This window comes from Coloeus monedula, assembly GCF_965178545.1.
Source record: "Coloeus monedula genome assembly, chromosome: 2".
Classification (NCBI taxonomy): Eukaryota; Metazoa; Chordata; class Aves; order Passeriformes; family Corvidae; genus Coloeus; species Coloeus monedula.
The window spans coordinates 105,099,562-105,124,111 of record NC_138782.1 but is presented as its reverse complement, the minus strand read 5'-3'; the positions used below and the strand labels follow the sequence as shown (position 1 = coordinate 105,124,111).

General features: G+C 48.9%; 1 protein-coding gene across 1 annotated transcript; it reads left to right on the top strand.

Moving 5' to 3' along the window:
* Window positions 1-4,442: 4,442 nt before the first annotated feature.
* CYS1 (cystin 1) lies at window positions 4,443-20,110 on the top strand (the record flags this gene model as incomplete). The annotated part of the gene is made up of 4 exons (XM_082276774.1): window positions 4,443-4,655; window positions 13,192-13,241; window positions 18,533-18,733; window positions 19,709-20,110. The coding sequence occupies 3 exons, from the start codon at window positions 4,443-4,445 to the stop codon at window positions 18,633-18,635; spliced, it is 366 nt and encodes a 121-aa protein (XP_082132900.1). The 3' UTR covers window positions 18,636-18,733; window positions 19,709-20,110.
* Between the last annotated feature and the right edge of the window lie 4,440 nt (window positions 20,111-24,550).

Below are 24,550 nucleotides of genomic sequence, written 5' to 3'. Positions count from 1 at the left end.
TCTGCATCTCAATGGCCTCTCTCTTGCAGTTATTTTTCTCTGGAGAACTTGTGGAGGCAAAGCCAATTTCCTCTTCCCACTCCCCCTTTGGGTCCCCAGGCAGACAACACTGGCTCTGTGCTCTTTCTCAAGCCCAGGTTTTTCCATCCACTGAAGTTCACAGCACATCAGGTCAGGACGTGGCTCAGACCCACCAGACATAAGGTCTCTGCATCAAAGCAAATACCTGAAGAACTGTTAACATTAGAAATAAATTTTGCAGAAGGTTTTGGGCCAGAACTTTAGAAAAACCCAAGTGAAGATAATACCTGGGAAAATGCTTGGAAAGCCAAGTGATGGATGCTGGCTGAACTTTGAACAAGGTACACATTGCCTTTGCTACACACAGGTTAATGTTAGAAAGGCAGATTAATATATAAACTTGTTCACTGAAGGGTAACACCAGTCCAGCAATTTGCAGTGGGGAAGACGAAGGTTTTCCTACTTCTTCCATAGAGACCAAATCTTACTATTTTCTTCTTAGAGCATGGCAAAAGCGGTCCAAGCTAGTTTGAAATCTAAACAACTTTCTGATGGACATTCACTGGGCTGCTTGTAACAAATCCACAGTAAAAATCGGTACCAAGATCTCCAGGCCCTCTCCAAACGTGCCATGGTGTCCTCACGGTGCAAGGCAGGAGTGTCCAGGTCCTAGTAGTGGTCAGCCAGCATCCATGCTATTGTGGAGGACAGCCAGGAAGAGGCAGTATCTCCTCATGCTACACTCCAGGGAAGTGGATACCCTGTGAGTGATGCCTGGGAAGCATGGGAGAAATCACCCTTTCAGTCAGCAAGCAAGAGGGAGAGATGCATTCTGATACTATGTATTTTAACTTTGAATTTTAATCCTTTTTGTGGTTAATACAGGTGACCACAAAAAACCCCTCGTAGTTTTCCATAACTGTTATGACAAGGGACTGTATCTATCTCTGTTGAAGAGTTGCTGAAAACACACCAAGTATTAGGAAACCAAACAAAATCTAAACACATGTGCTGTGATATTTATTGTTACAAGATCAGCTCCTTCAGTGAACAAACTGCAAATAGCCTAGAAAATTTCTGGTGGGAACAAAAGCTTGGAAAAACACAGCTCCCCAGGTTCTGTTTTGATTAGTGTATCAGAGGGAGCCTGTTATTTTACCCAGCAAGGAAACTCCTCATGTGTTTGGCTCTCTGGTGCTCCCATCATGACTCCTCGTAGTGCTGCAGCTGCCTATCACACCTCACCTTCACCAGGGTGAACAGCAACACAGCCCAGCACAACACCCCTCCCAAATGCTGGTGCTGGGACCTTCCCAGAGTGTTTTCCCTGCCAGGGGAATGTGTCTGTGGGACACAGGGTATGTTCTCCCATCCTCCCCACCCCCGCCTTGCACCAACACTGCCCAGTGCAAGGGCCAGGTTGGGCTTGGCTGGACTGGTCCTTGCACTGGCTACAGCCATGGACAACTGTCCTGTGGCCAGTCAGTCACTCCAGGGGTTGAAGACAGAGAGCAAAGACCTGAGGAAGCAAAAAGCTCAGGCTCTGCATCACAGAACAACAATTCCTTGGCTTTACCAGAGAACAAGTCTGAACTATGGGGTCTCACTTTGAGGTTAAGATGAGGTGGATGATAGGGTATGTGAGACCACCCTGCAGCAACCATGGACTGGGAAGAAGGCAAGGAACAAAAGATGTTGCTGGAGCTGGCTGCAATTTTTCACATACTCCCTTTCTCTTCACGGATGAAAGATTGTCAGGAGAGAGAAGAGTGACAGTCCTGCCTGTAGCCTGTGTTTAGGATGAGACATGGCATGAGGCAGAGTCAGGTATGAGCTAACCAAATGGTTTAGTCTCATACCTGGGGAGTGAGCAATCTGAAGATAAGAACTGAAAGTCACATTTTGTCCTGGCAACTGCATGCCTCAACTCCACTTTGGCCTTTGCTCACAAAAGTCCAGTCAAATTCTACAGCAGGGTAAATCAGTGCTAGTGGCTTCCATAGATAATGGTAATCTTAAAATAATCCCACATACCTCAAATAAATGTGATGCTTTAGAAAGACTTGGATGTTAATACATACAAGTACAAATGTGTGTGCATATGCATGCATGCATTTATCTCTCTATAATTAAATCTTTTATTACAAGGCATGATTGAAGAGTGCTGTCTAACAGAGGGCATCCACAGCATACACCCTTGTCTTTCCCAAAGCAGAAGCTGAGGGTGCCAGCACAGCAGGAGTCAGAAAAGGCCATCTACCATGTAACTCCAGCATCATTGTCCAGAAGAGCTCCTGGGCTCCCACAGGATTTGGGAGAAGCCAGGAGCCAGCTCCACCACTGGCTCCCTAACGCTGTGCTTTTGATATGAAGGCTTCTGGCTCCCTGCTGGTCTGGCTGGGTGCCATGCAAAATTGATCCACATGCCATATTTGGCACTTGCACTACACACTTACACCCTTGCTCTTGAAGATCAGCCAAGATATTATCCACTGACCCTGCTGGGAAATGGTCTTAACAGCCATCAGGCCATCATAAAGAGGAATTTGCCAATTTTCACTGATTTTTCTGAGGAGTCATGTACTTATCAGGCCTTTAGCTTTTGGGAAATTTTCTCTTTAATTCTCAGCAGTCCTTTAGGAGCAGGGAAATATCACTGAATGGCCTCAGAGTCCTTCAGTGTCACTGCTGAACCACAGCAGCATTTGAGGTCACTGCTGCTCAAACACTCTCCTGGCTCCAGCAGTGATCTGCTTCAAAACACAAGGCATTTGGCTCATTTTGACAGCTGGTTTATGGAGCCAGCATTGCTTCCAAGTGAATCTGAGGAACTGTCCTGGAATGAACTGTTTCCATGGGGGCAGCCAGGAAACTTTCCAGGAGGCTCCACTCCTTCAGAGACAGCCTGCAGGGATGGAGAAGTAGGAGGAATTTGCTCACTTCTTGTTGAGAACAATTTTTGTCTCTGATGCTTGCAGAGCCTGTTCCCTTGGGACATTTTGTTTGGAGCTATTTAATCCTATACTCAGCTCCACCATCTCCTCCTCAGCAACCAGGCCTCATCACTTCTCATTTCTCCAAAACCTGCCTCAGATCCAAAACAACTTCTTTGTGACTGCCTTGGCTTTGGACCCAGGGCTCTACATGTGACATCACACCCCCACGCTCCCAGATGATCTCCTCTTCCAACAGAACATCCTTCTCAGTCACAGTTTGTGTGGGAAGGGACCTTTAAAGGGCATCTAGTTCAACCCCCTGCCATTCCAGTAGACCCAGTCACTCAGAGCCCCATCCATCTGACCTTGAATATTTCCAGGGATGGGGCATCTACCACCTCTCTGGGCAACCTGTGCCAGTGCTTCACCACCCTCATTGTAAAAAATTTCTTCCTTACATCTAGTCTAAATCTGCCCTCTTTTAGTTTAAAACCTTACTCCTTGTCCTATCAATACATGCTACAGTAAAAAGTCTGTCCCCATTTTTCTTGCATACCCCCATTGCTATGAGCTCATCTTTCTGGCAGTGATCTGACCACTCGTTGCCCTCTCTCCTCCAGCCCCTCCATTACAAACTCTTGGGCTTTAGCTCAGTGGTTTAGGAAGGGCCAGCAGAATGAACGTCTGGTAGATGCAATCATTACAGCTAGTGCTGAGGAGCAGCAAGAGGAATTACACCTCTGTGTCTTCTGCCTTTATCAGCCTCTGGTTTGGAAGGAAGGGAGGCAGAACAGGCTGGACACCAGACAGCCACTGTCCTCCCCTGCTCTCCCTCCCTGGAGGGAATGACAGCCTTGCCTTTAACACCTATAATCTTCCACTGTCCAACAACTGCGCAAATATTGTACTGCTGGAAGCAAAGAGCAGCCGAGGAAGGTTGGGGGATCAGCTCCACAGGCTCGACAGGCTGTCGGGAAGCAGAGTGACTCCGTCTGTGGGCATGGGCCCAGGGGGTGCCCGGCTGACTCATGCTTTGCACGGGGGCTTCCCTGAAACTCCAGGAACGTGGCCAGAACCGCCGCTCAGTGCCACAGACCTGCCCCGCAGGGCATCCCCCGGGCTGGGGTGTTCTCCAAAGGTGTGCAAAACCTTCAGTAGCCCAGGAGTGCTGCTCCTGCTGCACGGTCCCCGAGGATGCCAATGTCCTTCCCCCAGCTCCGGGAGATGTATGTAAGAATCTGGTGCTGGGGAAGCCCGAGCTAACGGGCTGGGCTGGAAAGTTTTGGAAAGGACAGGGGAGCGCGGCAGCCTGCCCAAACCCGCGATCAGAAACGGCCGCGCAGCCCTCCCCTGCGCCGCCGGCTCCCTCCCCCGCCCTGGGGCGCTCCGGGGTGGGATTCTCCCCCCGAAAGGCTCCCGGAGCGCCGAGCGCCCGCCCCGGCCGGCAGAGGCGGCGGCCCGGAGCGCTGCCCGCCGGCTCCGGCCATGGGCAGCGGCAGCAGCCGGCGGCGGGGCGCGGCGGGGCCCGCGGGCAGAGCGGGGCTGAGCCGGGGCCCGCCGGGCACCGCGCCGCCCGACAGCGAGAGGGCGGCGGCACCGCCCGGCCCCACAGCCCCGGCCGGCCCCACAGCTCCGGCCGCCGGCGGCAGCAGCGCGGAGGCGGCGGGAGGCGGCGGCGGGGCCCCGCTCCAGCAGGCGGTAAGTGCCCGAACGGGACCCGCGACCCTCCCGGCGGCGGCCCCGGGACACCCCGGTCCGGCCCGGCCCGGCCCAGCCCGGGTGTCCCCGCCGCCCCGGCAGCCCTGCCGTAGCCGGGCCACCCGCTGCGGCCGTGGCTTCCTCCGCACATCAGCGGCGTTGAATTCTTTTGATCTTCGCTGCGAGACTGGCTCGATGCTCTCTTTGCGTTTTCTCTTTGCTGCTCTCTTTGCACTTTCAGTCTCCGTTGCGAGGCGAACACGGTCCCGAGCGGGGCCGTCCCGTTCTCCCTTCTCCCGGTGCTACTGGAAGTTTCTTCTCCTGACTGGTGGAAATAGCTCTGCTTTATAAAGCTCGGCTCCTGCTTTTCCCTGGGTCAGGCTTGTAAACAGACGTTTAAAAATGTGAACATAAAGCTGCCCTTTAATGTTCGCCAATCCACTGCAACTGCAGTCTGGCTCTTCCTAAAGGCACATTTCAGTCTCTTTCAGTTTAACAAATAATGGATTTGCTTCTGAGAGAGTTGAGATTTATCTTCTGGGCTTTTTTTCCCAATCCTAGAATAACAGCAGCATATATATCAGCTGGTGATGAGGCCAAAAATCACCGACATCTTTCATTTTAGCTTGGCTTTGGAAGTTGTGTGTTGTTTGTTAGATAAACACTGCTCTCCACAGATACACAAGAGTTGTCAGAATAAAGTAATAAATTTAAAAATTGAAAGAAATATTTAGGACCCAGGAACATTCTGCCTTGCATGCCTCAGTTTTGCTCCTTAGAAGTGTATCATTTCCATCACTGAACTGCACATCCATGGGTTAAGGACTACTTTAATACAAAATAAATTTTCCATTAGGAAACTTGGCAGGGTTCTGTATGAGAACCCTTTATTTAGACAGGTTTTAAAGAAAAACCTCAAAGGAAGTAAGGTTTGGAAATGGAAGAAAAAAAAAATAGAGATCTTGTATTGACATTTTTTTTCCTTGCTCTTTAAACTCCAAACCCTCCTGCAGAATGAACAGAGCTCACTCCAGCACTGCTTTCTGCTCTGAGGGACTCTCATTTATGAGGAATCCTCCTGACTTCTACCATTTCTCTTTACTTACAGAAATAGAGGCTGCTGGTATTCATTTTCCCACTTTTTCCACATGTGAATATCATGGCTGGATCTTTAAAAGTACTAATTCTATAAGCTGTGAGTTTTCCTATGCATAAAGCAATAATTCAGCTCTATTCTGAAGCGGTGTATATTCTGGGTAATAACATATCAGGAAAGCAGTGGATCTGCCTCTCATCTTTCTTTTCTAGTATCAGTAGAGACAGTCTGCTACAGCAGTAGATACCAATGAACTAATGACAAGGAGCAAACTATAGAGGCTGAAGAATTTGAGATGTGGCCCTTCGGGTAGTGTGGGGGGGGTCACCATGCCCCACTCCCTGCTTCAGACTTCCCTCTCTGGCAGAAATTATGGTGACAAACCTGTAGCGTCACCTCAGCCACCCCAGGGTGGGAATGCTGTCAAGCTTTGCAGCACAGAGATGTCCATGAGGGTCCTCAAAACTCAGCCTGGAGCAGGCATGTGGGCCTTGGTCATCCAGTGAGGTCAAATGGGTGCAGCCCACAGCTGTGCTACCAGTGAGGCAGCAATGATGCTGAGCATCCTGTGTGTTTCCTCCTCCAGCTGCTGCTGCTGCTGCCTCTTGTTTGGGAGGAAATTCACAGTTCTGGTTGCACCCAGACAAAAACAGCAAAGAACTACAAGTATTTTTCAAAGATTTAAAAGACATACAAGAGAAGTCTCAGGTAGTTTCAGGGTAAACTTGAAGCTTTTCTTGGTAGCACTTTATTTACCTGAACCTGAGATGGCAGAGACAGCAGTCGTGGGCTTACTGTTCTGACTCCTTGAGGCCTAAAATGTCACTAGCCTGTGAAAAGGAGGGAGGAAACAGTTTGTAGCGCCAGGTTTTGGTTGTTTACTGGGGCAATATAGTCTTTTAGGTTGTTGTGCAAAGTGCAGTCCCGTCCTTCCCAAGAGGCTGGTGGAGGAGGTTTCTGGAAAGGGGTATCAGCTTCACTGCGTCGCTGGTTCCTCGCTAGAAGTTTTGAGGGCAATTCATCTGAGTCTTGGCAGCTTCTCAAGTCATTGATCCTGTCTTGTGGAAGGAACTTGCTTGCTTTGCCCTGTTCAGCTGTGCAAATTGGAGGATAAGCAGAGAAACTTCAGAGAAGAAAGGATGAGTTAATTTAACAGAGTTAATGGGGGAAAGATAAGGCAGGAGGAGGAAAGGCAACAAGGAGGTATTACAGTAGGAAGGTCTGATGAGAAATAATCCCTGGAGGAGCAGATTTTGGCCAGTGGGAGTAAAAGAGATGTTTGACACAAGTCAGAAGACAGCAGAATTGCAAGCAGGACTCATCTTTCTGCTGTCACGGCTGGGTTTGTCCTGGGCTTGGTGTGCATCAGTGTTGTGTTTCACACCTGAACCCTGGCACAATTTGCCATCCAGCAGCAAGCTGGCAGTGCCGGTGGGCAGTCAGGCCAGGTGACAAGGGCTGGTGGAGGGGAATGCACCTGCATTTAAAGGCTTGAGCCACCTCTGTTATATTCAAACAGTCCTTGGGAGCAAGGGTGAAAGCGTCTCACAGCAACAGGCTGGAACCAAATCCTGATGGGAAGCCTGGACATGGCTCAGAGCAGACCCAAACACCTCTTGTCAGCATCAAACATCTATTTTCATCTTTGATCTCAATTCCAGATGGTTGTACATGCTTTTCCTTGTTTCTTTGCTCAAGACAGAAAAATGTTGTTGAGGTTTTGCGGGTGCTGCTGCAGCACAGAGCAGGGGAGGCAGCTCTTGGTGGAAGCCAGGGCAGAGGCTGTGGCCTCAGGCATTTCCCCACTGGTTTCCTGAAATGGAGGAATAATGCAGACATGTTAGGGTCTTGGTTTTAACAGCTTTTTTTCCATGACACCATCGCTCCTCCTGACTGGAGACGGGATGTGATTTCAATAAGCAATGTGATTTCGGCTGCAGCACAGGAGCAACAGGTAGAGGTTGTATTCACCAACTTCTAGTGGGACTATCATATACTTGTAGAACACCCAAGTCTTCAAAGCTCTGCCTGATTTTTTCAGCCGGATGTTTTTCCTGCAGAGTGATGTGGCACAGCGTCACCTCGTGGCTGGCTGGTCCCAGCTGCAAACACATTAGGGTCCTGAAGGGACATTAAATGTCACACCCTATTAGTTTCTTACAGGAACTCAGGTTTATTTTTCTACTCTTGTTAAAATGTGCTTCCCTCAGACAGAAATTTGATCTTTCTAGTTCCACGTTGTTGGCAGTTTATTTCAGCGTTTTCTTCCTGGTTGTGTTAATAGGCAGAAATGCCCTCGAGTGAAGACATTGTGCTACACTTTCATAGGGAGCCTTGGGCCTTCAGAAAATGTCATTTCCAGCTGAACATCTGGGACTCCTGGAAATTCCCAAAATCAGATTATTTCAGATTCTGCAGTTAATGTCCAGTTGTAGATCTGGCGGTTGCTGAGTTAGAGGTCTCCCTCTCTCTCCCATTACATTCATTGTCTTGTTAAAAGCATCTGAAACTTCACCAGAGCCCAGAGGCGGTGAGCTGTGCTGTCCCCTCAGCCAGCATCACCCTCCCAGCCACAGCTGTGTTGCACCTGAACTTGGAAAACTGCTGACTAGGTATTTTCCACAACTCCTCTCCCTTCACTTGGCAGAGCAGGGGTTGCATTTGCCCTGGAAACTATTTGTGATCTAAAAAGTAAGCCCAGGGCATGCGTAGAATAGCTGGGAGCTGGTGTTTTAGTTGGCAGGAGAGGAGAAGCGTGGGAACTCCTTGCATCCCTGCCCACTTCCCGTCCACTGCCTGCTATTAATTCCTTGGCTGGCCAGAGGATGTTGCTGCAGACCAGAGCAAAGCTGGGAATGCTTTGCCTGGGAATGAGTGCTTTGCCTGGGGTGCAGCTGGGGCCATGTGTCACGTTTGGTACCTACTGGCACCTTAGGTAAGCTCCTTTTTTTTGCCAGCAATAACTGGCTGCGGGTTGGAGAGGCTGATTCTGGCAGTGCTGACTGGCTCAGCCCCCAGTCCTGTGCTGGTGTCACTGGAGGCTGCTGCCCTGCTGTGGTACCAGCTCAGCCCTCCGTGCTCCGCTGCAGACTGCACTTGCAGGGCTCTCCAGCTGATCCCCTCCCTGCCTGCCACAGCAGCAGGTTGGCGTTTCAGCTCAGACTGGTCCCCTGGTCCCATTCACGGGGTGTTTGTGAAGAGGGATTTGGGAGGAGCAGAGGCTGGGAAGGAGGCACTGGTTTACATTTTTCAGAAATGTTGCACTATTAAACCACATCCAGTGGCAGAGCACACTGCTCCATGTAGGTATTTCACGTGGCTCAATCACTCACCAGGCTGCCTTGGACGTGAGTTGCACCTGAGCTGCACTCAGGGCCTGTATCTCTACTGCATCCAATGCTGTATCTGTACTGGTAAACTGTACCATAGCAGCTGCCTGGCACTGGACCAGGATGATCTGCCCCACTGAGCTGGCATGATTTTTGGTCAGGACCAGCTTGTAGTCTCCCAAGTAATGCTTGGGCATGGCTCAGGGGCCAGCACAGGGACTGTCTCCAAGAGAGCTTGAATTTGGCCTCCCAGTTTTGGAGAGAATTTTAATAGTCGAGACTGTAGCTGGGTGTTTCAATGCCGCTTGGGAGCAGCTCTAGAGCATCCAGAGGTACATGGCTCCAGATCACCCTGTGGAAGGTCCCATGAAGGGTGTTCTCACCCAGCTTACTCACAGGTGCTGGAGCTGACAGAGAGAAGGTGGGTAAGGGCTGGCAGGGCCGTGAGGAACTTGCACTGGACTGGGGGGAGTGGGAAGCCACACCCCAGGAGTTCTGGCTCATGCATGCAGCAGAGAGAAATAGCTCTTCCAGCTCTCCACTCTGCCTTGCTCCCAGGAGCTGCTGCCCTAAAGGATGGCTGAACTGTCTGTGCAATGACTGTCAAACCATTCCACCTCACATGTCATGACATTAAATTAAATGTGGATACATGCTGGGTAAGCTTAATAGTCAAGCATTTAAACTTGGAGGAGGGGGTGATGTGGGTCTTTGTGGCACAGCAGACCTCAGCACAAGATGCCTATGCTGAGAATAGGGTGGAAAACGAGGAGACACGCCACAGTCTAGATGAGTAATAAAAAGATGACTGCAAGCTGCAGAAAGGAGAAGCTGACTTCATTTATCTCTTAACAGGGCACAGGCCAACCAGGCCAGCAATTACTTATTTAGCTGTAGGATAGAACCCATAATATTAAAGTGTCCTGACATGCACATCATCCTAACCCATATAAAGGGCTAATACTAATTATCTGCTGAACTTGCAACATACACATTACAGCAATCCCGAGCCGGCTGGGTGGGGTCAGTTTTTATTGTGTCTCACAGCCCGGGGCGGCTGGTGCTCCGCACCCTGCCTGCTGCCTGGCGCACGGTGTCACCCGGGCACTCCCTAGCCGGGTGTCCTTTCCCCGCAGGAATTTGGAGCAGCTCTCAAAGCACGGAGACTCTGATGGCCAGGAAAAGGCAGAGGCTGGAGGTGCCTTTTGTTTTTACTTGCCACCATTTACTTGCCACCATTGACTCATGCAGTGGATGAAATGTCAGTAGAGATCTACCTGTGCCAGTTCCAAAGTCTCTTGGGAAATAGGCATTGTTGCTGACAGATCCCTTGGAAAAGGTGGGAGCAGGTTTTGCACAGAGAAGCAGATTTTTGCTAACCAGGGCTGCTCTGTCCTGATGACTAATTAATTCTGCCTTCCACCCACACAACACGTACAGCTCGTAATATGGAGGAGTCAGCCACAAGGGAAGAGAAAACAGACAACCTACTGTACAATCCAAACCCCTCCCTAAAATGATCCCAACCCATCCTTTGCACAGAAGTATTGGAAGCTGCGTTCTCATTGTGGGAAGAACATCATCAAAGCACTCCTCAAGAAGTGTACTTCCCTCGGTGCTGAGGATGAATAACGTTCTTCGCCTGGTGGAAGGAAACTCAGGCGGCAACAGTAGTCCAGTGGATGATGGATGAGGAGCTGCATTGTGGGATGCAATCCCAGGAGAAGTCAGCCGTCAGAGCTTAGCACGCTGTTTTCCTGGCACTGCTTCTTGCTCTTGTTGCTTGTGGGAGGTTGCCAAGAAACAATCCTAAATAACCAGGAGAGAACTGTCTTACCTCACTGTCAGCTTTCTCACATCCCTTTGTCTCTGCTTGGACCCAGAAGCTGATTTTAGAGTAGTTCAGCTTCTTCCAGAGAAAACAAAGTGTTGCCAGAGAGCTGGGACTCTTCTGAAAGGATGTGGAATGCCTTTTGACAGGTATTACAGTAAAACTCTGCAAAAGACTGGCAACATCTATTGTCATTTTAAGCAGGCAGCTAAGATGTGAAATACTGTGGATGACAGATACCTTTCCCAGCTGCTGAAGTGGAAACTACTACGGGCTCACCTGGAAGAGATGCTGACCCAGTGCCATGAGAGGTGTCCTTGCTGCAACCCTCCTCACCTGCTGAAGCATGGGAGCCAAATATGACCGCAGCAGCACAAAGCCCTTGCAAGAGGCAGGGAAGAACTGAGCAGTTTGTTGCCAAGCACCTCTCTATCTGCCTAGCAGTGTCTGAGACCACGGTGTTTAAACCTCAACTCCTGTCCATCGCCATGAGAAGCAGCTGAGGAAGGACTGTAGTGAAAAAATCTCCTTGCAAATTAAAATCAAATGCTGTGGAATAACTGCAGACACCCAGGTGGACATTTCTACCCAGCAGATGGCACATACAAGCCTGACCAACACCAGTAGATTTAAATTGGTGCAAAACTGTGTGTGAAGCCATCACTGCTGTACCAGCAGTGCCTGTAGTGGGGCATCGCCCCTCCATAGCTCCCACACTTGCCAGCACCAGTCCCGAGGTAGCACAGGTTAGAGCTGTTCCAAGAGCATATACATGATCTTGCTGAGGAATCGCTTGATCCCATCCAGCCCTGCAGAAACACAGCAGAGGAACAGGCAATGGCTCTACATTGCAAGCTTTTACAAGCCTCTCCCTGGTTCCTTTGCTTCCCTTTTTTCTTGTACAGAAAATACTTTCCTCTTTTCCACACTGATGGAACAGCTTTTATTTTCTGTTTTCTCGAGGGCCCTGTTTTGGTGCTACCTGTTCAACTTGTTAGTGTCGTTGTGAGATTCAGGAACGCTTGTATGAGGGAGGCCCACCAGCTTTATTCGCACCTCAGAAAAAATAATGACAAGCCAAGATGGGCCTAGTTTTATGTAAAGAGATGTTCCTGTCCCACTCCCTTTCCCTGTAAGAGTATAGTAAAAAGGTAGAAAAAGATGAGAGTCATATTCTTCTCAGTAGCACCTGGCTACAGAGGGTTCATTTCATTACTGACCCAGCTGGGGACAAAGGGTCCCATCACTGCCCTCATCCTAAATACCGTTAGGTTTGACTTTGGTTGCTCCCCATGTATCCCATTGAAAGCCTGTGGATTCCAGCATAGGGAAGATGGATGTTTCACTCCAGATGGATAATTTTTCACGGAAACATCTTTTGTCAGGTGCAAATTGGGTTGATGTTGCAATAACTTCCTCCCTTAGCAGGTGTTTTCATAGTGCTGCCTGCAGCTAGTGGCACAGTGGGCATTCATGGACAACTGGGAGGTTTAACAAGTCAGCATTCAGGGTTTCAGTTCTGTATCGTGCAGCCACACAGCTGCCCTGAATGCTGAAACAGAACTGGCAGAACAGGGCTAGTACAGGAGAGTCTCTTGAACCTGTATTGTCTCCACAGAGGTTGGTTGGGGGTTCAAACCAGGGCATGTAGCCCACTACAGACAGAGATAGGTTTCATTGAAAGAAATAATGGTTTGGGTTGAAAGGGAGCTTTGAAGATCAGCTAGTTCCAGGCCCCCATCATGGGCAAGGACATCTTCAGCTAGACCAGATTGCTCAAAGCTCCATCCAGCCTGGCCTTGCACACTGCCAGGAATGGGGCAGCCACATCTTTTCTGGGCAACGTGTTCCAGTGCCTCACCACTCTCACAGTAAGAATTTCTTCCCAAGTTCTAATCTAAACCTGCCCTCTTTCAGTTTAAAACCATTGCCCCTTGTCCTGTCACTACAGGTTTTGTTAACAGCCTCTCTCCATCTGTCTTGTAGGCCTCCTTTAAGTACTGAAAGGTTGCAGTAACGTTTCCCCAAAACCTTCTCTTCTCCAGGCTGACCAACCCCAACTATCTCAGCCTGTTCTCACAGGAAAGGTGCTCCACGCCTCTGATCATTTTCATGGCCCCCCCTCTGGACTCATTCCAACAGGTCCATGTCCTTCCTGTGCTGAGGACCCCAGAGCTGGGTGCGACACTGCAGGTGGGGTCTCACCAGAGCAGAGCAGAGGGGGAGAAGCCCCCTCCTTGACTTTAAAGTGTTGTAACTGTGCCTTGTCTTTTATCCTAGGCTTTGTCAACCAGAAGCCCACCAGGCCCAGAGAACACCATCGACCATCAGTGAGTATCCCCTGCTTTCACGGTATCTTCAGAGGGGAAAAGTAGCTGGAATAAGGGGACCTTCCCCTTCAGGGGAAGGCTATTCCTGCATTCCTAACACTATGCAAAAGAGATGGGAATGGTGTGAAATGGTTTATAGCCCTAAATATTCTGCCTTTTTACTTAGTCGCGAATTTTTGAAAATGAGGCACTGCTTGAAAAGATCCAGGCTCCAGCTCAAGTGTAGTATAGAGGTCGTGAGCAATCAGAATTTGGGATGTCCACGTGTCAGAGAGGCACCTTGGAGTAGCTGGTGCAAAGCTGTGGAGAACTGCTGCAACAAGGAGCTCAGGCCCTGATTCACCTGTGGCCTCTGCAGTATGTGGAAAAGGAGAATAACATCACTTTGCTCCCTAGGAATCATAAGAGAAAGCCCATGAGATGCTCCAGTGCTACACCAGTTAGAGATATGAGTGTCCCTCGGGGACAGGGGAATGGTGGGGACCTGCTGCTCTGGATGCCAAACAAAAGAAATCTGAAATTTTCCGTAAGCAAAAGCTGCCCAGCAAACTGAGCCTTCAAGTCTGCCTGCACCAAGAGCAATGGGGCAGTTTAACACATGTTAAAAAACCCCAGGTGAAATGAACAGTCCTAAAAAAACATCTTAAAATTTATCACCTCCTTACACTAAAGAGTGATTCTCTTCAGGATTAAGCTCTGGCTGTCATCCAGTGCCTCTGCTCCTGCAGTACTCATGAGCAGACTAATCTGCAGATCTTGGCCGTGGGCTGTGACCTACCAACACCCAGCAGTGCTGGTAGATGTGTCAGCAGAGCCCAGGCACCCACTGCTGTCCGCCCTCCCCTCCTGCTCTCCCTCCCTCTCTCCCTCCCGTCTGGCAGGGAGCTCACCTGGCAAGGCTGCTGGTTCCCAGAGCGCTCAGAAAACACAGCTGCCCTTGGCTTTTCTGATGGCAAGGCTTGTACAGGTGTTCTCACAGGGACTTCAACTTCTCCTGTGCTTTTCAGTGTTGTCGGTGGGCTTTGGGCTACAATGGCAACTGAGCAGTCTCCTCCTGGGGTGCACAGCCAGCCCTGCCGTCCCCTACGCAGCTCCCCAGCCCCAGGCACCCGCTGGCCCCTCACACCCTGCCAAGGCTTTCCTTCTCCCACCCTTTTTGACATGCAGACGGAAGATTTGAGAGAGCAGAAAATGTTTTCTGATCTGGGATGACAGAGCAGGAGCTTACTTTCATTTAGATAACGTTTACTTTATACCCACTGCAAAGCCCCATAGCACAGCTCACATGTGACGTGCCTGTACTGCCTGAGATAAGCAGAGTTGCAATTTCTGCTGGCTAGAACTCTGCAAATATTTTTTTGGAAATGGCCCAGCACCAAGCAAAATTTTGAAGACATCAAATCAAATAGTATCAAGCCATGGAAACAGAGGTCAGTGTGTGTGCGTAGCTGTCTCATCCTTCACATTTCTGAGGCTGGAATCATTCTAGGTGGACACTCACTTTACAAACAGCAAAAGTCAGCCTTGTCTTGATAGAGTTGCTGACTGAAGAAGTTCCCATAAAGCCAATTAAAGGAGAGGTAAACGTCGAGGAAGGAGAAGAAAAGCTAGAAGGAAAAAAGATAGAGACTTAATGCTGTCTGTCAAGAGAGCAGTCATGCGAGGCAGAGGTGGGTGTGCACCTCCTGTCCTGGTGCATGCTCATGTGACACCACACAAGCATCTAAACCAGCCCCTGGTAAATAGTTTGGATGTGCATGGGAACACAGTTGGATGTGCTGCTGCTTGGGCTATGTTACCTCTCCTCCTCCCTCCCCCAGAATCTTTTGGGAACTGCTCTCTAGCATCTGGTAGTTCATGGGTGGATGACACAGCCCAGGCACACGGCAGTGATTTTACAGTTGCTGCCAAGGCTCGTGTCACTGGCACAGTTACCAGGGCGTTGTTTTGACCCATTTTTCAGCTGCTAGGTCTTGGAGAAGGCATTTTAATGATTAACCCTGGACTTCCCCATCCTCAGCAAAATGATAAAAACCACTGGCCTAGATTCATCCCAACCTAGTTTTCAGCCACTTAACTCAGGTTTGCGCCTCAGAGCTTGTCACCCCAGTGACCCATCAGGGCCATTGTCATGGGAGCCCTCAGGCCGCTCCCCCCAGGCACCTGCCCGACGCCAGGGATATGGCACTGACAGCCCTCCCTACTGCTGGGATCTTGCTCAAAGGTGGTTTTGCTCACTTTTGGTCTAATTTTTCCCTTTGCATTTCCTTCTCCACATTGCATAGCTCGTTGTCTTTACAGTTAACAAGAAAAGCTACCCATTAATTCCTGCTTCCCGTAAGAAACTTGAAACACCCAGAGGCCTGTAGCTAAAATGGAGCACATTTCTTGCTTTCCTCTTTCCTAAATTGCTTTGCTCTAGCCTTTTAAATCACTTTTATTGCGGCTTTCTAAACTCCCTCCAAGCTGTTAATAACACTTTAGCAATGAGGCATCCAGCAGCCTGCCCAGTAATCCTGATGGAGCTGCACTAGCCTTCTTTTGCCTTGCTGTCCTACCACACAGCAAATTCCCTCTTGTATGCTTTTCAGCTAACTCCTTCTCTCTCAGCTTTGCTGCTTCACAGGTTTCTCTCCTCCCTCAAACATCTGGAGTTTAAAAGTCTTTCCTCTCAAGGTACTGACCTGTTGTTTTCTAGACTGGAAGGTCTAACAGCCCTCAGCTGGATTCAATGTGTTTGAAGCCAGGCTCTGCAGCCCTGGCATGTGGTGAGGAGAGCAGCAAGGTGTCTCCTCTGCTGCTGGAGCAGCTGGAGGAGCATGGGAGCAGGCTTGTGGTCCACCAGCTTTTGTCCTGTGCACATCCTGAGCTTGGGATTTCCCTGCCACAGCCTCTCACTAAATTCTAGGATCAGCAGAAATAGCTGCACCAATGTGCCTTTGAGATGAAGGCTTAGGTTGGGATGGCCTCAGGAGGTCTCCAGTCCAATCTCCTAGCTCTAGCTCCAAGCTGGATCAGTTGTGAAGTCAAAGCAGAATGCTCCCGGCTTTGTCCCATCAGGTCTTGAAAGTCTCCAAGGGTAGAGCCTGTGCGACCACACACAGCCTGTTCCTCTGCTTGCTGTCCTCAGGGTGCAGAAGTTTCTCCTTTTATCCAGATTAAAGCTCTCATTTTTTATTCTATTTTCATTTTCCCATATTAAATGATACAGAACTTTGCCACAAATACAGCAATAGTATGAACAGCAGCTTGCTTTTCCTTTGCTCTTGAAAGAAACACAGCCCTCTCTTTTCCTCTCATTTCTGGGGTGTGCATGGTAAGTGGAGCCTGCTTTTGTTTTTTCAAAAGCATGTCTGTGCCTCAGAGAGTTTTACCTGGAGATTTTCTCCATGCAAACCAAAGCATCAAGAATAATTAACAGTGGGAAATTATGTAAGTGCTAAGGGAAACAATGGCTCTTCTGTGGGCCTGCAAGCAAGCTGCCAGGAGCTCTGCCTCTTATTCACCACGTAACATAAAATTAGTTTGAGGATTGTCACAATGCAGAGTTTAAATCAGTAAATCGTGTGTTTTAACTCAGATTTCTGCACTTCTTTTCCCATTATTGCTTTGTAAATACTGCTGTGTGGTTCAAGCTCTTGGGCTTGTAGCTTTCTTCTCAGGTCTTATTTATTGCAGTGGGAATCAGATACCCTGCAGCCCTTGAGCAGGAAAATGAATAAAAGGAATAAGAGAAGAGTCCAGCTGCTAAACCCTAGTTGCTGCTAGTAGAACTTGCCATCAAGGGCACGGTGCAGTGTAAGTAAGTGTAGAACACCCACACGACCAAGTGTCACCAGCTGTCCATTGGGTGACTCCAGGAAAAACACCAGACTATTTCTGACACATGGGGGGCACAGCATAAACACAGCTTGGTCAGAGCAGCTGCACTGGGCAGGAGCCTCTGTGGCCAGGGCAGGGCAGGGCAGAGCAGAGGGAGGGTGGCACTGCACTGTGGCCACTCACTCTGCAGCTGCTGCCTGTGGGAGGAACACAGAGGATGCTCCCAGGCCCAAGGAGAGCAGAATGAAGGCACCTCCTCTATAGGACGAAGTGTCCTTAGAAAAGCATTTCAGGGTTCTTTCCTTCACTTCTGGTTCTACATTTACATACCTGCTTTGGGGCAGTTTCTGGGGTTTCATATAGTAAACAGGTCCTCAGTTTTTTCATTAAAGGATGGTAATGGATGAATTTTATTCATCCCAGCTGCAAGACCAATGGTTGGGATTGATCTCATCTTTAGAGGAATGGTAATTCAATAGATAATACATGGTGAGTCTGGGGCAGATCTGGAGCCATGCTAGTGCATGTGAAAATCTCTCTTCTTTGGCAATGAACTAACTTGACACACAGAAGCATTTATTTCTTGTTTACTCATTCTTCACTAGTGGATGATCACAAAGCCTTGGTTCACAAGGCATGGCAGAGCACTTTGCAGTCTGGATTTACCAGCTCAATTCTCCACGTATCTCTGCACCTCACCATGACCTCCATTCCAAGGAGCCATGCCTTCCAAGCCTGACAGCCCAGCTTGCTCGCCTCCCAGATCTCTACAAGGCCAAGGAAGAGCACCCACTTGTCAGCTGATGGCTCCTCTATTGAGTCCTGGAGGGCAAAATCAAGTAGATTTAATTGGTAGCATGAGGTGCAGCGGTCAAAGCCTGCAGAAGACTTTTCAGTATGCACTGTGTACTTCCTCATGCGGGTAGGGACAGATTTCTCTTGTACCCAACATAAACCACCTTTGATAACACCAGTAAACCCCATACCAGTTCCCTTTGAGTCATAGATCAGTTCCCACTCATGGAAGGGCTGTGCTGATGTGGAAACAAATAAAAGCCGTAAGAGCAGTTTGAGGGAGCTGCATTCATTGAAACTCAGATCCCTTACAAATACAAACAAAATAATCTCTTTATCCATAAAACTGTAAAAGTAGCATAAAGATTACACAGTCCTTTAGCTGGGCCTGGAACCTTAACTCATGCAAAGGTTCTGGGAGCTTGATCTGGAGCATTGCAAGGGTTGTATTGTAATGAGCTCACAGACTAAACTGGTGCCAAGTGATAGCAGAAGTCAGCAGGCAGTGTGCCAGTGGGGTATGGGAACTAGACATGACAAGAGTATCTGTGTCTCAGCAAGCCACATGCAGCTCGATCTTTCCATTCACAAAAAAAATTAAGTAAGGGTCTTCTTGTGTCTTCAGAGCCTGATTGTCTCTCATAACACCAATAATTCATTCCCTTCCATGACAGGTGCCCAGAAAGCAACAAGAAGCCATTGGGACAGTCCACAATATTATATGATTACTCAGAGGAGGAGCTCATGGCAAGCATCGAGCGGGAGTACTGCCGCTGAATCCAGTTCCACAGCAGGAGAATGTCAGGCATGATCCTGAGAGCTCAGCTGGAGCAGAACTGCTACTGACAGAACAACAGTGAGACAGCAGGGGAGAGGTGGGTGGTGGAGGGTGGTGGTGCATGAGAGGCAGCGTGGCTGCTTGGGGAGCATGGAGGAGAAAGTTCACCTCATCAGCTCTGGGTGAGAGCACAGAGATCCTCACCAACTGCTGATTGCTGATGGTGCCACTGGAAGAGGGACCGGTTCATCTTAAGAGTCAATATTTAGGAGCTCATTTCTAAATGCTGTTTATAAATTAACATGTACTAGAATTGAAGTGTCACTCTAGAGGTGTTGAAACGTGGTGCTTGGAAGTAAGATCTTGCTTTGACTTAATAAGAAAAATGCATCAATATCATTTGAGCCAGAACCTACTTACGGGGATGCTGAATGAAATTCATGTTCCTGCCACTTAAAATATGCCAAATGTCCTCCTTGCATTGTGCAAGCCTCAGGTCCAGGTCTGAACTTGGTACTGTCTCTTTCAATCTGGTTCCCAGTAGGGGAGGTAGGAGGAGAAGGGGACTGAGCCCACCATCCAGTACACAGGTAGTGTAATCCCAGAGTTCAAATCCCACCACACAGGCAAATCAGGCTCCTGAGAGCCATCAGGGAACACAGAATTTGTATGATCCCTTTGGGGCAGGATCCTAGCATAGGTGTCCTACCTGGGGCTCCTTGGTGTGGATTCTCCAGTGAAAGCAGGAGGCACATCCCCATTTCAATCAGCCACCTCGAGAGGGACTTGCATGTTCTTGTAGAGCAGCTGTTTGTGATCAGTTTTCAGAATTACCAGTCCTGGCCTTCCCCTACACTTTTTATCCTAGAAGAAAAATCACTACCTTTTACCATTAGCTGACCACAAAGTAAAGTGGAAAGTTACCTCTCCTAAGGAAATAGTACTTTTTCAGTGCTCCCAGACAGGGAAGCCTGGTATATTTGGTTTCTGCTTTTATTTTACTTGCATCTTAACATATTATAAGCATCTGCTTATTATCAGAAGTAGAAAAATACTTTATTTCTATCTTCAGCTGAAGCATAAAAGGCATCAGATGAAATCTTCACTATGTGTAAATGCAAGAAGAAACTGCAGGACACCTCTTAAGATGCTGTATTTTAAGTACTTTTTGATTCCTGGGACCTGTGAAACAGAAATAAATGCATCTTATTCTATGTAGCCCTCCATGAAAGCATCAAATATTCTGAAAAAGGCTCTCTGTCTTACCTGGGAAATCATCCTCTGGTACCTGCAGAGACTAAGCAGGATGCATCCCTGGAGGATGGCAGGTGGGATGCCTTGAGGGGGCACTAGATCACACCCCAGTTGTCTTCCCTGCAGCAGCCTTCAGCCAGGCTGGACATTGTGCTCTGCCTGGGAGCCCAGGGGTGGGCAGTGGGAAGGGAGCCAACCTCCCACAAAGCTGTGCATTCCTGGAGGCAGGAGCTCCCAGCACACCAGCTGGGGCACATCAGCAGGACCAGGGATAATGGTTTTAAACTGAAAGAGGGTAGATTTGGGTTGAGCATAAGGAAGAAATTGTTCACTTTAGGGGTGTTGAGGCACTGGAACAGGTTGTGAATGCCCTGTTCCTGGAAGTGTCCAAGGCCAGGTTGGATGGGGCTCTGAGCAACTTGGTCTAGTGGAAGGTGTCCCAGGGGGTGGGACTAGATGATCCTAAAGGTCCCTTCCATCCCAGGCCATTCTATGATTCTGTGATAGCTTGGTGGCCCAGAAATAGCTGGAGTAGAGAGCAGATGTCCTTGAATTGCTAGAAGTTGGGTGAGCCCTCTGGAGCAATGGCTCTCTAACCCTCCTCGGAAATAATCCAGTTTTGAACAATAGCACTTCATTCACAGGAACAGTCATTTTTAGACCTATTAATGTCACTGAGCTGTGGCAGGAACACAGTTTCTCTACAATGTGTCAAGAGTCCACTCAGCAGATCTCCCAGAGCTTGTGTTAGTTTTCAGCAGCTCTCAAAGACCTACTGGGATGAACAGACTGCCTGTGGAGGGCAGAAGAAACACAGTGACCCCAGCACCACAGGGGACCATGGTACTCCATATTCTTTTCTAATCACTGTAGTGGTTTAGATTTTCTTTCAATTTGGATTTCATTCTTCCAACTAAGACCTTCTGTCAAGGTCCCCAGAGTCTCTGGCACATGTGGGGAGATACTTCGAGGAGCTCAGTCACAGCTGCCCCTTCGTGAGGGCAGGCCCAGTGGATTGCTGCTGTTTTGGGTGGTCTCCAATGACACAGCAAACCAGAGGAAAGCCACGCTGCTGTCAGACCAGGCTGTGACAGGAGCAGGCAGGGACCAGAGCCCTACCTGCCCTCACAGAGCTTCTCTCTGTGAGGCTGCACTTGGTGACTGGCCCAGGTAACAGCTCTACAACCCATGTCAGACTCTCCTACAGGAAAGCCTAAGTATTAACAATTACAGAAATTGGCTAATTAAAAAGAACACCTAAACTGAACATACTGTTAGGCTGCGAAAAAATCTCTCTCAACTGAACACAGCAAAGCTGCTTTATAAAATGAGTTTCTAAAATAACCAAGATACAAGCACATTTCTGTACCTGGAACAAAGGCGCAGTGGGTTTCACAGATAACATTTTCATCATCGCCAACAGAAAAAGAGGAGCTGCAGGAACACAGGAAGGTCCAGAAAGGAGTGATGCAGCTGGGACAGTCACTGCACCAGGGAAAAGGTGCAAGAAGTAAGTTTGGGGATGCAAGGAGGGACCTCAAACTGTGGCATGGTCTTGCAGGCTTTCCCCTGTGCCATGAAATGATGAGTGCTCAGCACTGAGCTCAGATCACAGAGCCAGCCAGCACACACAGCTCACAGCCATCTGCCTTATTCTCATACCATGCAGAACAGGATGGTGGTACCCAGCCAGCTTCCCAGTCTGCCCAAGAACTGATGGGGACTCTGCTCCTCCACCCGCATCATACTGCACCCAGCAGCACGCCAGAAAGGGATAGTGGCAGTGGGGCTGGTGTCCAGCAAGGCACAATTACAGTTTAATTACCTGGTGTCAGTGTAACTCTGCTTTTGGTGCACCCTTTGCTGAGGGAAAATAGGACACTAGATCATTTGTAGGTAAATAATAGTATGGAAGCAGTAGCTGTGCCCATGACAGATTTCAGGAGAAGCTTCTTGAATTAATGGCTTTTTCAGAAAAAGGACAGTTGCACTATAGAGATCACTTTGCCTCATTTCAGGGAGTGAATGCTGACATCCTACCAGCTGAATTATGGGAAAGTTCCTTTTCATGGTATTTCTTTATAACCACCATCAAATCAAAACTGCTTGAAGGATAAAAAATTATTCAGCTTGCCAGTACTTCCTGCCCCTAAAACAGTTTGCTGGAATTAAGCAGGGTTCTGGAGAGTCTCCTATTCATCATTTTGGAAACTGCCCTCCTATTCAATACCTGCAGCATAAGACAGGATAGCTGATGATGGTTTTTGAGCTGACACTGTTAATCTCCATTAATAAACCAGGAAAAGGCCACTGCTTTTAACCAAATCACATTATTCATCTAACAAAGACAAATGCTACATGCTGCATTTTGCACTAGTCCAAAAGGAGCAAGAGAGCCTTGCTGAAACAGAGCCCCTGCCCCAGCAAGGGGGGCTGCAAGGGGGCAACAGGGGCCCACAGGCCTGGAGCTGTGCCACAGGAATCTTACGGAGCTCCCCACCACATTTGTCAGGGAGGTGTAGCACCAGCTGCCTGGCACAAACCACATCCACAGCAGGGCTCCCCCTTGCCCCACTCTGGACACAGGTCATGGCAATTATTTGCACAGGGTGAAGTGGGTTAATCTGGGCAGTGATAACCAACAGAAAGAAGTTGCTCTGAACTCAAGAGATGCTACAAGAAAAGCAATTAAACCTAAGGCATTCTTCCCATCTAAGACAAATTCTCCCAAGAAGGGGTATGCTCCCTTTCTTGCGAGTTTTCTGCATGTTTAAGATGTGCCCATTGCTTTCTGCACACATCAGGACATAAAAGCCATCAATTTCCTTCTCCTGCACCAGAGGGCTGAAGCAGAAAATGAGGAAGACTGTATTTGACAGAGGATGAAAGCAGTCTGGAAAGAAAATGGCTCAGTGCTAACATGCTGCAGGAAAGGGAATCCCAGGACAGCCTGGACTGTGAGACATGGCTGAGGCTTTGCAGCTTCCTCCTGGACTGTCTTCACCATTTCCTTGGCCTGCAGGTTGCTGGGTTTTGAGTCATGATTTACTCTTGCTGCACGCATGGAAGTTTGCCTTCTCACAGCCAGAGCCTGCCTGCCTGCCTCAAGCTGCCTTGCCAGACATGAACGGAAGGTAAACAGGCAGATGGGCTCACAGATTAAGCTTCGAAACCAGTCAGAAGATTTACCCCTGCAGATGAACTCAAGCCAGAGGCAGTCCTGGAGTAGGACTCAGCTCATGAGATGACAGATGAAGGATGTTGAGTACAGCTTTCACAGCTGGAGAGTTAGCCAGAGCTGTGGCCTCAGTGGGAGGAGCACACCAAGCGTGCAGCACAGGCCACCTCTGCAGCATCAGACTGGATTCGCTCTTCCAGTGTCCAGGTTTCAAGAGGATCTGTGCTCGTTGGTTTGCAAGGCAACTCAAGCTGCTGCTCAGCCCAAGGTTTGGTGTACAACCACGCAGGGTGGTGTGTGTAACAAGCAATGCCACTCTGCAAAATGAAGCATTAAGCCAACAGGCATGTTTGAACACAAATCCATTTTCCTCAAGAAAATTATTTCTTTTCATGGATTTAGAATGGCTTCAAGACAGAAAGACTTGCCCTCAACAATGCTTGTGTCAGCAAAGGGGCAGTTGGGAAGGCTTCCTTGAGTGCAGGCTGTTTTCTCTCACCAGATGAAGCTGTTCCAGACTCCAGCCCCATTAGGATGTGTTCTGAGTGCACCTCCTGGCTGCATGGAACAGCTCAGATCACATCTTGGTTCTAAGGAAAAGCAGAAAGGTGAGCACAGACTGTGAAATCCATTGCCATGTTTCATACAAACAAAGCCAGGGAAACAAAATAAAAATCAGCAAAAAAACCCCCCAAGTATTCTTAGGGATATAATTGGATGCTCAGAAAAATCTTCCTTGAAAAATAACAGTAGGGACAGGTAGGATATCTTTCCCCTGGGAGACAAAAGCATTGTGGCAAGCTGCAGAGCCCAGGGGCTCTTTGAAGAATTTGTGCTATTCTGCCAGAGCATTGAACCTGCACCTAAGCTTTCCCTTCCAGTTGTTCTCCTGACGAGTAAGCAGAACCATCCATGAGATCCTCTCTTTCCACCTTCCTCACACTTGCAAGAACAATGTGCTCTTCTGTGGACAAAACCTTGAGTCACTGCTCCCAGGTAGCTCTGAGGGCTCTGCCTGCAGAGACTGAGCCACCTCACAGTTAAAGGCTGTGACAAAAAGCTGGAATCATTACACCTTCTCCCTTCCTGCTGAAATACTTTCTGCAGCTCAGGAACTGGTCAGAGGGAAACAGCAGAAAAATGTAGGTATTTGCTGCTGCTGTCCCATCTCTGGACACCTCCTTCCCAGCTGAGACTGGGAGGTAACACCCAGCCTGCCAGAGCCACTTCCCCACCAGGGCAGGAAGAGCTGGGGCTAGCACAGCCATCTTTTGAGTTAAATTCTCATCTCTGCCTTACTTCCAGCATTCACTCCATGCACAGCTTGCAACACCACCAGAGCAGCACCCAGCACATCCCTTCTGCTGACAGCTGCTGGAGGCTGGGCTGGAAGTGGTGTGGAGCTGGGAACTCTTGTTCCCAGAGAGCACAGAGACGCCTCAAGCCCTGGTGGGAGTGTGCACCTTCTACCAAATACACGAG